The 15627-nt window shown below is 37.1% G+C and overlaps 1 protein-coding gene across 2 annotated transcripts; it reads left to right on the top strand.

The window, feature by feature from the left end:
• The first annotated feature begins 1646 nt into the window (after nucleotides 1-1646).
• Nucleotides 1647-14121, top strand: LOC131300826 (uncharacterized). Of its 2 annotated transcripts, XM_058326825.1 has the most exons (14): nucleotides 1647-1890; nucleotides 2412-2793; nucleotides 3039-3277; nucleotides 5053-5209; nucleotides 5939-6016; nucleotides 6654-6728; nucleotides 6871-6990; nucleotides 8252-8416; nucleotides 8573-9098; nucleotides 9390-9546; nucleotides 10780-10889; nucleotides 12282-12394; nucleotides 12739-13096; nucleotides 13689-14121. In XM_058326825.1, the coding sequence occupies exons 2-14, from the start codon at nucleotides 2458-2460 to the stop codon at nucleotides 14006-14008; spliced, it is 2754 nt and encodes a 917-aa protein (XP_058182808.1). In that variant the 5' UTR covers nucleotides 1647-1890; nucleotides 2412-2457; the 3' UTR covers nucleotides 14009-14121. The 2 variants fall into 2 exon arrangements, with proteins under 2 accessions (XP_058182808.1, XP_058182809.1); XM_058326826.1 differs by lacking the exons at nucleotides 1647-1890; nucleotides 2412-2793; nucleotides 3039-3277 and having other exon boundaries at nucleotides 5147-5209; nucleotides 6863-6990.
• Nucleotides 14122-15627: the final 1506 nt, after the last annotated feature.

Below are 15627 nucleotides of genomic sequence, written 5' to 3'. Positions count from 1 at the left end.
TACTTGTAAATCGACTACCATATGCTAAGGCAACGAGTTTGTCATCCCACTGTGCAAATATTTTCAGCTTTCAAATTATCATTATGGTCTTCCAGACTCCAAAAGATGGAGTTAAAAATATTCTGTGACAGCAAAATGTGCCTTAATTATGTTTTGTTTCTTGAGATTCAGCGAGAACAAACTGGGAATCCATTTCTGATCAAAGCATTTAGAAAAAAATCGCTCATGAAACAGTCTAATCAATTTCATGTACAAAGGCAACAAAGAAAGATAGCAAATAGGGTTCATTCTCTCTCATGAAACTATATAAAAGCATCGATGTGGCCATACGTCGATGGTTGAATGCCTTTCCTCCTTGAACTGAATTCTGTGTGCATGTGACTGAGCCTCTCATGCCTGCTATTTTTGTGAGAAAAAAAGGGTAGAATTGAACTTTTGCCTTGTAAATAGCGCCTGTGCTCTTGGAGACAGACACTTCACTTCTGTAAAAGATATGGATTAGATTGTTCAAATTAAAGAACTAAGAGCGCAGAGTGGCACTCAAATAGAATTATAGATGTGGATAGTACTACAATCAATCAAGGAGTATTGCTTACAAAATCATTCTTAAGTTGACTTCTTGGATATAAATGGACAAAAAGTCTACAAACACGACTACATGTGCATTCGGAGCTTTTAATGCATTGAACAGTTATGAACACAATTGTGTTCGGATTATATTTTAAAGTTGTATTGATAACTTGGGAAGTCTCATGGTATGCACCATGATTTTGAACCATTGTATTTAAAAGTCAATAATCTAGACCACCCATTATTAAATCAATTAATAAAATGAAAAGTTGTAAAACGAGTTGAATATTAGAATATTCAGACTCGTAAACTTTTAACAAATTCGAACTCGAGCCGAACTCAACGAAAATTTGACGAGCTGGCTTACATAACTTGTATATGTATAAAGTTAGGGAATTGATAATGCCAAAACCCTTTTTGTTCCTACCAAAACTCATTTATTGCATGACTTAATTACCCTCCACTACATCACTTACTTTATGAAAATACCCTTTAAAATCCCATAAGTGCAATGCGTTTTCCAATTCCACGTTTCAAGCAAAAATGCAAGGATTCATGAGCTAATTCTAGAGCAAATTTTAGAAGAGAAGCAATCAAAAATTAAACATCAAGCAAAAATGCAATTCACGAGCAAAACTAGAGGTAATTTGAGAAGAGACGTAAACAAAAATAATCCTCTGAATTTGATGGGGCATTTTCGTAAAGTAAGTGGTGTAGTGAAGGGCAATTAAGTCATATAATGAATGAGTTTTGACATAAACAAATTTTTTTTTGACATTATCAGCTCCCTAAAGTTATGTACGTGCATAATGGAAATTTTTGAATTTGTACAAATATAAGCGCTTACAATCACTTAAAAACTAATTTATGTAGTATATGTTTTTATTATTTTAATATATGTATGAACGTATTTATGTAGATGCTAAAAATTTTATTTGCAATTCTAGATTTGTACGATAGCATAAATATATGAGATGATTATTGACTCGTTAAGACTAATGAACAAATTCGAATTCAACTCAAACCTATATTAGGATTACCGAATAAAAAAAAAAGTTTATATAGAACTTTCATGATACGGTGATACACATGTTCAGATTCGGTAATAGGTTCATGTTCTCTCTCTGACTCTCTCTCCCTCCCTCCCACTGATCGTGCAGTTTCGAAGACGATTGCGTCCGCCATCCACCCGTCTTACCATCTCCGACCGTAATGATTTTGCACTAACGGACTATCGTTTCTGTCCCTCCCACTGCTAGTTCTGGTTCAACGACGACAGTCCGGCGACAGACTCACTCCGACGTCCTCGCTAGCGTGACGGTAAGTCTCTCTCCCTTTCTCTTCGTCTCTGGGAACGGTGATCTCTCACCCGGCACGTAACGCGATAGGGTAGCAACTGCTGAAGACCTCGTTCCATCGTTTTGCTTTAAAGTGAATCCTTTCATGGTTTAAGAAATTAGGTTGGAAAAACTATGGATGAGGAATTGGTTCAACCTTTTTATTGAGTAGTTGTTTTACGCCTTCATCACATTAATGCTATGCATAGTTGGGTAAAATATTTGATTGGGTAGCTTCACTGCGTCTCACGCGTTCGACTATGACTCTGACACGTCAAATTTTTTTTGGTATGATGGAAATATAGCTAGGTCATACATATATCTTAGTTGTGTGAGAAAATTGAACTGGATTGGAGTTAGAATGCAGGCCATATTGTTTCTTGTTCTCATAAGAAAATTAGATTCTTAAATTTGGACAAGCTTTCACATTGTGGGAACTATTATCACTTAGGTCAAAACTTATAACTAACTTATAACTGACGTAAGCACCACTTATCCTTTCAGCAAAATCCAAAAAACCAAGCAACAGAAAAATTCTAGTGCCGTGTAAATGGCAAGGAATCCTATACGTGCTCCAAGAACTCCAAACACAACGAGCAGTCATAAGCCAAGTGATGCGTCTGCTGTTGATGAGGGATCCCAAACCACTGATAGTGTTAGACGCACAAAGAGGTCAGCATCTGTGATACTGGCCTTATTTGTTCTGGTCATAAATGGCTGTTGGGCAGTTCATCATTATCAGTTTGAGGCTATGCCTGTTCCTCTTGCTGCTGACCAGGCAGGCAAAAGGGGTTTCTCCGAGGAAGAAGCCATGAAGCACGTGAAGGCCTTGTCTGGATTGGGCCCACATCCTGTTGGTTCTGACGCTCTTGATCTCGCTCTCCAGGTTAGTCTGTATAGTTATAGAAGCTTAAGTTAAGCTTCACTCCATTTCAATTGAATGTTGTGAATGTCTGATGCAGGCTGTTGGCAATGTAGTATACTCAATTAAACTAACTAGAGATATCACCTGATTCCACCTCTGTAGTCGTCTCCTTTATTTTTCTATTTTTTTTTTCCAGAGGTAAAGATACAAGCTGAGCTCCTTGCTACAACTAATCATTTTTGAAATTAACCTTCTTCATTCTGCAGTATGTCTTGGGAGTTGCAGAAACTATCAAGAAAACAGCTCATTGGGAGGTTGATGTTCAAGTGGATTTTTTCCATGTAAGCTCTGGTGCCAATCGTCTAGCCAGTGGTCTTTTCAAGGGGAAAACACTTGTCTATTCAGATCTGAATCACATTGTATTGAGAATATTGCCAAAATATGCTTCTGAAGCAGAGGAAAATGCTATTCTAGTCTCCTCCCACATCGATTCTGTTGTCTCGGCGTATGTTTCTTTTGCCTTTATACTGATTTAGTATTTCAAAAAAGTTTCTTTTGTTGTCGAGTATTATTGTGGTGTATTCATGTGAGTTAAATGTAGTAACCAATGTTTTCAAATCGGGATACGCATCGTGTATCGCTTTTTCAATTTTATAGATCGCCTTACGCGTATCTTGAGATACGTTTGTTGGAAGAGTAGGAGTTTCTGTTTTTTAGTGGGACAAGATTTTTGGGAGAGGGAGAATACTAAAGACAAGGGTGGGGAAGGAGAGTATTTGTATTACACTAAACTTAAACTTTTTTTTGGCTTGGTACAAAATGGCTAGAACCCATCCCTATTTATACCACTTAATGGAATACTCTAGTACAAAGATATTTTCATACAAGAAACTTTGAGGTAGTTCTAGAATTATACATGTGACTAATTCTCACAAAAAACTCTAGATATTTCACAAGGATATTTTAGAGCTAGATATTTTAGAGTTTCTAAAAACTAGATATATATATCTTCTTCAATAATATCTTTCATCTTTGGGTTTTGTCAATTGGAGCTTTGTTAATTGAACTTGTTTGGACGTAACTTTCTTGTGTCAAAGTACTAAATTTAGTTTATGCTTCAAAAATGTTAATCATAATTAATAAACAATTAAAAAGTAGATATACCTAATAACACCAACAAACTATGCTTACATTTAAAAAAAAAAGTTTTTAAGATGCAAAATTTCAAGTCTCTCAACGGGGCCTATTACATTAAGTATTATGTTCCCTTTGTTAGGGAAAGAAAAGTCAGGCAAAAGACAATTGTTTCTTCTATACAAGCCCTACATTGAGGTTGAATTTCTATCAAATGGTTTGAAAGATGCCGTAATCAAATCAAACGGCTTAGATTAATGCATTCGGGGTTCCAATTCTTTAAATAAGGTCTGACTTTTTCTCAATAAGTAATAGTAGGATACGTACCAAATTAGGATACGCGTAAAAATTGTAAGATACGCGGTCGTATCATAGGATTTCTGTACAAAAAGGATACAGGGTAGGATACGTATCGTAAGTTTTTAACAACTATGGTACTAGTAACAAGTGGGAACATGAAAGTAACACGTTTATTATTTTGTTTTCGTTTTTTCTTTAGGAAAATTAAACAATTGGAAAATTTGTATTATGAGTTCCGATATTGGACGCGCTACGAATCTAGTAAAACACAAGTGCGTTTCTTTTGATTTCCTGTTTTGAAAAGGATCCTGATGTTTATAGATCTAACTCTTTTAACAATTGGAGGAAGAATTCCCCCCTCCCCCCTTCCCTATTTGCACATAGATCAATTCTTCCCCTAGTTGCTTCTCAACTTACACGCATTTTACTGGTTGGTGATGCTATGTTATGTGTGCTGGTATCTCTTTTTTTCGTTGGTGGATTAAGAACTGCATAAAAGGAATTAGACTCAAGTCAATCAACGTATAGCCTGTCACTCTGAAACTTAATAAAGTAGTTGCTTTAGCCTTTAAAATGCCTCGTTTCGGGCAATAGATTTTATTGAAAAGATTCATATTGTTTCTCTATCCATGTTACCTATAATTCAGCCTACTGACATACATGTATAACTCGGATACTATCACTCTCATCAGTATACTATTGTTTTCTTCTGTTTTCTCATCATACCTTTTTGTAAACCTTCTTCCCAACCTGGCTATGTGATTCTTCGAATATTGTGCTCTCTTCTCCATCCTTGCAATACAATCTTAGAAATGATAAGATCACTTCTCGTTTTGCATGTTTTAGGGAAGGAGCTGGTGATTGTAGTTCATGCGTAGCTGTTATGTTGGAACTTGCTCGAGGAATTTCTCACTGGGCTCATGGATTTAAGAATGCTGTCATATTTTTATTTAATACTGGGGAGGAAGAGGGGTTAAATGGTGCTCACAGCTTTGTAACTCAGGTTTGGCCATTTAATGTCTATTAACTTTTGTTAATATAGTGATTTGTTTATCTACTTTCCATCTTTCAACCATTACCTTCAAACGAGCTTTACTGGCAGACACATTTTCTCTAATAGACAACGCCATGTAAGTTAGATTTGGTGTAATGCAAACTCTGTGTGTGTGCGCGTGCCACGCGTGTGTTTGCGTGCTTGTGCTTGGAAGGAGGAGGTGTGTGTTATAAAGGATTTATGCCGCTTACACTCATCTAGAAGTTGGGAGACCACAATCATTAGACCACACCAGGGGAGTGTCTAGAATTAGGCTGGAAGAAATATTCTTTTTGACTCAACTTTGTGGGTTATGGTTGCATGAAGAAAGATCAGTAGTAGTTTGGTTTAAAGGTAGAGGAGAAGACATAAAACATATCTGGTTCTGTTGTCTCTTCAAAGTTTGAAAATAGTGGAAATTTAAAGAGAAAAAGGAGGAGGTCTATGAATCACACCAAGGGCAAGAATTCCTTCACAAAGATCCAGGGGGAGCTTGAAAAGCTCTGAGAAATTCTAATCATGCTCTCCACTAGTCCTGGTCTCTTATACTAGGTTTGGAGGTGTTAGTTTACTGATGTGGGACAAGCTCCAATACAAATGACATTACACTTGCTTTAGAAACGACTCAAACGAGTTCATAGTAGGACAATCTGGTATTTCACATGCCAAGTTAGTAACTTAATCAACTGATAATTGCAGCACCCATGGAGTGATTCTGTTTGTTTGGCTATTGACTTGGAAGCGATGGGTATTGGAGGGAAGTCTGCTATATTTCAGGTCTGGTTCCCGTATTCTTATTTTACTTTTGCACATGCTCTCTCTCTCTCTCTCTCTCTCTCCGAACGCATGAGTGTGTGTGTGTGTGTGGCCGTGCAATAACATTGCTTGTTGTTGATCTTTCTGAACTTTCGTCAACTGGTCCCCACTTGGATTGTCTCAGATGGTTGTTCTTTTTTTGAAAAGCAAAAGAAATTTTATGATCTTTGAAATTGTCTCAGTTGATTGTACGTAGTCGGTAGTCATGATAGATCATCTGATCTTGCTGATAAAAAAGAAGAAGATAGATCATCTGATCTTGAAGCTAGTAAATTGGCCAGTTTCTGTGGTTTCACTTTAACATATAATTAACTAGAATGTGCTGATTGAATCATTTGCCCCTCTGTTTGTTGGCAGATGGCTAAGATACAATCATAGAACTGTATAAGACACTGATTGACTGACTTCTACAAATATACTTCATCTATTTTGTCTAGTTCATATCAAATCAAGAAGCTCTCATTCCATCAAGATTCTTCTGCTGACAAAAATTATGATGGATGCACTCTTCATGTTTTATTTATGGCTTGAGTGATGCCCTTAATCAGTAGAGCAGTATTTTTCCTTTCCCTTTACTTTTCACTCTTCAATTTAACAGGCTGGTCCTCATCCATGGGCTATCGAGAACTTTGCCATGGTGGCAAAGTACCCATCTGCTCAAATACTTGCACAGGTTTGTAAAGTCCTTCTTTTCCAATGATTGATACAACAATGGGAATAAGAGATTTATTCTTTTCCCACTATTTCTCCTATTAGATACGTTTCTCTCAGTTCAGGGCCAAAATTTAAGTTCGAAGTGAATTCTAGTGCTGCAGGATCTTTACTCTTCTGGAGCCATAAAGTCCGGAACAGATTTTCAAGTGTACAAAGAGCTGGCAGGTCTTTCGGGGCTCGACTTTGCATACGCGGATAATACTGCTGTATATCACACAAAGGTTGTCATCTCAATTCCTCTGGATTTCTTTTATTCTTACACCTTTGGTGTTCTAGCAGTGGATTTTGTTTACAATTTCTACTTGGGTTATACTACCAACATGTTTTGCGGATTCAGAAATCACGAATACCGCACAGGCCTCGAACTTCTTTGATCTGAAGTTCAAATCATGGCCATCAAAGTTTGTGGCTGGTAATGAATCTCATAATCAGAACTGATATAACCAGTAAATGGGCCCCAGATATAAGTTGGCAGAGTATTCAGGTCTTTTGGTAGATCACTCAATCATATGAACAGTAGGGTACAAAATTCCACTTCCTGCTAAACAGTTGTGGAATTGTCTCAGTGTCGTGCTGATGCTTGAGTTGGAAATATGTGGGTAGATGTGCATGAGGAGGGTAGACGTGCATATGAAAATCCTTAATCCTATATCTACCTACATCATGCATGTTTGAGTTCAATATGGCGTTCGGGGAAATTGTTCCAGCCTTGTTTGTCTACCTACACCATGCATGGTGATAACTCTCTCATGTTTTGAAGGACTTGGAAATTAAGAGTATATATTTCTTTTGGATTTATAAGTCACTGATTATCATAATATTAAAATTTGTCGGAGCAGGTAACTTTGTTGGTCGAGGTGGATGACACGGGTTTCACCCTTAAGATGGTATGGGAATATAGTACTTGGGGGGTGAAAGAACAATGATACTAAACTGTGGTTGCATGAATCGAAAGGGAGGTAGGGGAAGAGCAGGAGTTGGGGAGGAATGGCATGTTTTTTGCTCGGTGCTAATCAATACATTGACATAGTAATACATATTGGAGATTGATGTCTTGCAAATTGTTCATTCTTTTGTGTGCAGATGTAGATAAATATTATGCAGAATCGAATTACTAAAATTAACTTGAGTTATTTTTCTTTCTATAACCTGATTCCTATTCTAGATTTTCTCTTGCTCTGTAGCTTCTTTTTTGTTATATTGGAATTTATATGCTTGAGAGGTGCGAGGTTCTATCCTAATTGGGAGCGAGGTTCTGACAGTTCTTTCCACAAGTCATGGAATTGAGATTTTGTCACCCACACTAGGACTTTCATTCAACTAAGATTAAAAGTTATTTTTGTTTACTTGTTCAATTGTTTGTCTTCACTCTTCTTTTTTATTTATTTAATCTAGATAACAACAAAAAATATCTGAGGCAATGAAATTTTTGTTGTCTCTAGTTTATTTGCTTAGAATAACTGAAATGGTTTCTTAATGCAGAATGACAAATTAAAGCTTTTGAAACCGGGTTCACTTCAGCATCTTGGAGAAAATATGCTTGCGTTTCTGGTTCACTCTGCTGCTTTCTCTCGTATCCCTAATGACAAGGCAATTGCAGCAGGCCAAAAGGCTGGCCAGGACACTGCTGTATATTTTGACATTTTGGTACCTTAATGAACTCTGAAACTCGATCATTGTTCTTGGCTTGACCTTTTGTTTTCTCCTTGACCACTGTTTCTGTTCGGCTGGTAAATTTTACTGCCTCAAAATCAAGTTTCCATGGGTGTCATTCTCTAACAATTGTTTAATGCCAATTCTCAGGGAACTTACATGATCGTATTCCGTCAGCGTTTTGCCAATCTGCTTTATAATTCAGTGATTATGCAATCACTTATGATATGGACCACATCACTGCTAATGGGTGGTTATTCAGCTGCAATTTCATTGGCCTTGTCATGTTTGAGTGTTATCCTTATGTGGATATGTTCATTGAGTTTATCCGTTCTTGTTGCCTTTATTCTACCACTTATATCTTCAACACCAGTGCCCTTTGTTTCAAGTCCATGGTTGGTATTTGGTCTATTCGCTGCTCCTGCGCTCCTTGGGGCATTGACTGGCCAATATTTGGGTTATCAAATTCTCCACACATATTTAATGAATGTATCTTCCAGAAGAAGGGGTAATTTGTCTCAGGTAGTTCAAGCTGATTTGGCCAAGTTGGACGCTGAAAGATGGCTCTTTAAATCTGGTTTGGTGCAGTGGTTTGTCTTGCTGCTGATTGGAAACTATTATAAGATCGGGTCTTCCTATTTAGCTCTTGTTTGGCTAGTCTCACCTGCCTTTGCATGTAAGTTAAAATTTACTAGTATTATAGTTTGGGTAATGAAAACATGAACATTGGTTTTCTGGGAAGTACATAAATAGGCACCCTGATTTCTAATAAAAGTCTAAATGAGATATAATCATCCTTCTATGAACAGTGTCTGGAATGTCTGATATAGACATGTCCAGCACTCTATAGGAGGCGAAATCAATTTTTTTTTGTAAAGGTAAAGGTAGCTCTTTTTCATTCATGGTCTGGGATTTGATATAATATTTGTCTTTGCTGTTCACTAATTCTAAATTTTGGAATATGTAGATGGTTTGCTTGAAGCAACCTTATCCCCTGCCCGATTGCCGAAGCCGCTCAAGACTATTACACTGCTGATGGGCCTATCTCTACCCTTTCTAATTTCTGCTGGCATGTTTATTCGGCTGGCCGGCACAATAATTGGCACTGTAGTTCGTTTCGACAGGTGAATGCATTGTCACTTAATTGAACCATGCAAGAATCTAACTAAAATCAGGTCCTTGTGTTCTGATTTAATTTTAGTATTACTTTTTTTTTTTTGCCATTCAGTAATCCTAATCTACACTATCCTGGGGGGGGGGGGGGGGGGGGGGGGGGGGCTTTCGGGGCCTGGAACCCTGCCCATGTGCATGGGAGTATGTAAGGGAGGCCAACTCCACTCCACTCCACTTGCAATTTTAGTATTACTTGATCTTGTCTATTCGTAGTTCTTTAAATATGCTGGGTAAGATGTAGTATCACATTAAAGTGTGACAGGATAAAACGTCAAAAGAGAATTCCACAGAAGTGAGGGTGTATTGTTGGCTTTTCTTCCATTGGGTATGCCATGTTCGTCAATCGCAAGGCACCAATCTTGTGCGCGAATGCGAAAGAGGTGGTCTACATGCTTATGTTTTGTTGGTTGACTAAGATTTAAGATTCTTCTGATCTGTATCATGGTATAGTGTAACAGTGTTCATGCTCTTCATATATCACTAGAATGGCAAGGTTAAGCTCCTTCTGGTTTGAACTACATGTCAGTTTGGTCTTTCTATTTCCACTTTACGCACATAGGACCTCAATGTTTACATTTTATTCTTGTCCGATGTGGGCTTCTCGTCTGGTTCTATCAGGAATCATAGTGGTATATAAGGTGTATCTGTGATACACATGTAGAAATTCAAGTTAATATGTGAATCACTCAATGCAAACCTATGAAACTACAGGCGGTTCAAATGTGTTCTAAGTGATATTTAAGTATTAGAGGGTGTGGAGTCACTTTGCAACTTTAACTCTCCCTTAAAATGTTACACCCCCTTGAATATATGACATGCCAAATCGTGGAAAGACAGGAAAATATGTCATGCATGGTTCTCAATAGGTGACGACAAATACAATGTCTTTCTGAAATTTTCTAAATCTTGAAATAAAAGACAATCCAACTGCTCATTTCTGCTTTACTACTTCATACCTCGAAGTAATTATTCAGTGGTATTTTTGTGTCAGTTAAGTGGAATACCATACCGCGACAACATAGCTTTTGTATGGCACCACTTTTCGCAGTTTTAGTCTGCCTAAATGGATTATGAATCTGATGATTTGTTTTTAGTAACTGCATATATAAAATCTATTGTCCTGTTGATTTCTTATCAAATTTTGCAGTTTTGATAATGACAGTTGCCTTGCCTTGTATGTGCAGGAACCCTGGTAGCACCCCTGAGTGGCTGGGAAATGCAATACTTGCTATATATATTGCCATCATCATATGTTTGACGTTGGTGTATCTGCTTTCATGTGTTCACTTTTCAGGTTTCTATTTGTACAAATTATGATCTTTTCTGCAACAGATATGGCATCTCAAAGTTTTTCACACCCAGTCCTATGACAATATCAATTGCTACTAAAGAGCGAGGTTAAATGTCCAAAACAGGAAATACAACGAGTGGTTTACCTTACTCATGTCATGGTCTAAAGTAATGAAGTTATTGTGGCATGTAAGGGGGTACCTCTTCTTGCGTGCATATTTGTGTGAGTGACCGAGGGAGATCTGCTATGCCTGGAGATTTGGTTAACAAATGGAGGATGTATGTACTCTGTTGGAGTTTGTCCCACATCGGTTAATTATCTCCTCCAAAACTAGTATATGAGCCTGGGCGGCCTCTCCATTCATTGCCAATTTATTTTGAGTTGGATGCTTTAACATACTCAATGCTTTGCTGCGATAGTTGGATGATTAAGCTTAATTGGGAACTGATGTCAAGGAAAGGTCTAGTTGAATGTTTTTTATGCTCTGATCCTAACTGCCATAATGTGAGAGTATATTGCTGTTTGGCAAGCAGGCAATTTCAGTCTGAGAACGACAGAATACGGCCCGTTTTGTGCATTTAAACAAGGAACACTTCGAAGTTAAGAAACACCGTCATTTCTTAGAAGATGTTGTCTGCGCCAGATACGGACACGAATCCGATACTGTCCAACAAATATCCAACGCTCATCCATATGTCTCTTATTATATATGTTATTGTTTGCAGCACTGAATGATATATGAATGTTTGAATAATGAAATATAGTTTTATATCTTTAGGCAGTGTTACATGGTATTTGTAACTTTATCTCTATTCACCACATACAGTATAAATAGAAATCTATTACAATGTATTCCCGGTATGCAGTGTCTGAATTTCTTGGAAGTTACTGTGTGGCCATGTCTGTGTCTTGTCTTGTGTCTATCTTTGTGCTACTTAGCTCCAATCTATGTCCTTCGTGACTGTTTAACAGATGGTCAGAATCATCTGACCCATCTAAATGACTGCAGTTCCAGTGTGGAGTGCCCAGATTAAATTGCTGGAGTTAGCTTAGAGTATGTTGGCAGAAAATGCTAATACACTAGCGCATTAGGTATTGGAGCCAGCGTTCCCCAATTTGGTACCTTAGACACTGGCAGGGCAGCTAGTACAAGTGGAAAGCTATTGATATAGGCATTGATTGAAAGTTTATGGAAGAAATGGTAGCCAGTAGCCACCAAATCACGTGATAACTAAATTGGTAGTAAACACTGACCAAACCTCAGCCTCAAATTGCACCCATATTTCTCTGCCTAACTTTTTTAATATCCTTCATGTTTCTTATACTTTTTGTTGTGCACAATTAATGTCTGTCTTCATAAACGTAGTCTCACTTCTTTGTGTAAATATTTCCTAGATGCAAAGACATCAATCATCCTTGCAACTTGTCTTTTGTTTGGGCTCTCTATTGCTGCAGTATTATCTGGTATCATCCCACCATTTACAGAAGACACCTCCAGAGCTGTAAATGTAAGTATCAGCCAGTCTTTAGTATCAGTACTGAACAAAATCCTTACGATACTTGTGTCAATTAGGTTTCGTACGACTATCCAACTTGTGTGGCATTTGTGCTATGTTCGATCTTGATTTTGTCAAGGTAAAGGAACAACAACTAAATCGAATCAAGTATAGTAAATGTCGTTCAATTTTGTAATAGTCCTAGTTCTACCTTAGAGCAATAACATTCCGGTTTATCCTTGAACTATTGTCTGATGTGGGCTAGTTTTTTAGTACTATTTATTCTCTTGCGGAGTTGTGATTAATCAGCAATGCTAGTATCTTGGAAAACTAATAAAATGTTTTATGATTCTCAGGTTGTGCATGTTGTGGATACAACAGGAACGTATGGTGAAAAGCTAGAACCTAGTTCTTATGTTTCTCTATTTTCAACAACCCCTGGGAAGTTGACAAAGGAGATTGAACAGATTGGAGAAGGCTTTGTTTGCGGTAGAGATAAGGTCCTTGATTTCGTTACCTTTTCAGTAAAATATGGTTGCTGGACCGAAGACAATGTCGAAGGTGGGTGGAGTGAATTAGATATTCCCACACTGCATGTCGAGAGTGACACAAAAGCTGACGACAGAAACACACAAATTTCAATCGATACAAAAAGTTCCATACGATGGTCTCTTGCTGTTAATACAGAAGAAATTGAGGACTTCAAGTTGAAAGGTATTATACATAATGGTGAATTTCTTCTGTATTGTTTCTCACGTCCTGATTTTCAGAATCTCTGAGTTAATGACTACAACACTTTCTGATACATTCTTGCAGTCCCCTCACTTCTGTAGAGTACACAGTCAGTAATTTTTTTGTTGAAGCACTTGGAGAACCACTCGACTTTAACCCAACTTAAATAGGCCTGTAGTTTAAGATGAATTGTGTATATACTTTGATGCGAGGAATAAACCAATCTTGAATATTCTTTTCCTCGCTCAAGCAATCGTTGGATGATCCTCTATCATACTTATCATGATTCATGGCAGAAAACAATGCTCACGGTCTACCTGTTCGTGGATTTTTGTAGATCAAATGTGCCAGATTTATGTAGTCAGTTCTTTTGAAATGTCCAAAAATTGTCATTAGAATAAAGTTAGGGACATGGACTCCACAAATCCAATACGAGTTGTAAAATGAGAGGTAGTTCAGTTTATGAGACGCCCAACGGTTCTTTAACTAATTTAAACTAGGATGTTGATCATGTACTTCTACCGTGTATAGCAATATTAGCTCTCTCTCAAATTTTTTATTTTGCTGCACGCAGATAGCACCGAGGAGTTGATTCCACTGGGTGGCAAGAGCAGTACAGATGGATGGCACATTATTCAGTTTTCAGGTGGGAAGAGTGCACCTAAAACTTTTGAGCTGTCCTTATATTGGGCCAACAATTCAACCAAAGTGATTCAGCAGAATGACAAGAGAACGGATCGACATCTCCTCCTTAAGTTGAGAACCGACGTTGACAGATTGACACCAAAAGCTGAAAGAGTTCTCGAAAAGCTCCCTTCCTGGTGCTCGCTATTTGGGAAATCTACATCTCCCCACACGCTGGCTTTCTTGAGTAGTCTACCAGTTAATTTTTAGTTTTAACACGTTTTTTAACGCCCACGACATGCACGGACAGATAGGAGAAGGTTTATTGTAAACGTTGAAATACGTTTTGAAAAAAATAAAATTCCCAGATTTCATTTCTTTCAGCCTATATATATGTAGTGAGTCTCTGCTCTGACTTACGAACTGGTTAATTGTGGTTTCTTTTACCGAAATTTTCTGGAAACGCAATTTTGATATTGGTGTCTTGTAGTGGTGATTTTCTATGTTTTCATTAGTGCTAGACAGGATGAAAAATGTGGAAGGTGAGTCTCTGCTTGACTTACAATGTGGAAGGTCTCCCTGCTAATTAACTTAATACAAAGGAAGGATGAAAAATGTATCAACCTTTGATGGACCATAGGAAAAAAAAAAAGGGTCACATCTTTGGTCTCTCTCTCTCTCTCTCTTTTTTTTCCTTCCCCAGATCCCGTCACATCTTATCATCTTTTCTAGACTCGACTGTATATATCTCTCCCATTTATCCGTAATCCACCCTCTTTTCTGCATCAGAGACAATCATCACCCTCTTCCGACAACGCCGCCCATAGAGTAGGAAAGTTCTGATTATGAGTTTGGGTTTCGAGTTTACGAGGGATTTGGTTACAATGGATCTGGATCTGTTTCTTTAGATGGCTGTTAGGAATTGGACCAAGTTGAAGAATATCAATAGTTCATGGACCAAATTGAAAGAACATTTATCACGGGATGAAATACTCATAACTCATAGAGATGAAAACTGTAATTTACCGAACAATAATTATTCAACCACACGTACTCACACAAACACTTTATACACATTCACATTTTTTTGGTGGGTTCCATACATACTGAAGGTGTAGTGTGTGTGGACCTCAAATGTTAATGTGAGTGAGTTTGTGTAAATGTTTGTAGTTGTAAAATGATTGTTTACCGAGAGAGTTTTTTTTCCTTTTTTTTATCCCTTAAACTATGCACATTTTCTCTACTTAATCCCTAAATTATCAATTTGATGATTTTATCCCCCCTCAACTATCATACCGTTACATACTTAGTCCAATAGATAACGAAAATTAGAAATTTGGATGAAAAATGTCATGTAAGGCCCCGTTTGGACTCCTATAAAGTAGATATTTGATTATGAGAGCCTTAGAAATAAAAATTAATAATGACCCTTTAGGATAAAATGATTAAAAAAAAAGATATTTGCACTGGTTCAAAACAAATTGAAAATTGGAGCACTTAATTTTTTTATAAGGTTCATATATTATAATCTTATGTGACATTTTATAGAGACTGACACATACATAATTTTTTTTTTTAAAAGACTGAATTCTTTATATAAAATTTTTGACTGTTTCTATATTAAAAATATGGTTAAAAATTAAATGAACCAATTTTCAATCAGTGTGAACCGGTGAGAAGATCTTATTTTTCTGATCATTTTATGCTAAAAGGTTATTGTTAATTTTTTTCTAGAGCTCTCATAATCAAGTATTTGCTCTAAAAAGTCCCAAATAAAAAGCAGATATTTAATTATGATAAAAATTAATCATGACTCTTTAGAATAATATGATCAGAAAATTAATATATTCGCACCGTTCCAAACAGATTGAAAATTTGAGCACTTAATT

This window comes from Rhododendron vialii, chromosome 9a (genome assembly GCF_030253575.1).
Source record: "Rhododendron vialii isolate Sample 1 chromosome 9a, ASM3025357v1".
NCBI classification, from domain to species: Eukaryota; Viridiplantae; Streptophyta; class Magnoliopsida; order Ericales; family Ericaceae; genus Rhododendron; species Rhododendron vialii.
This window is presented reverse-complemented; position numbering and strand designations above follow the sequence as displayed.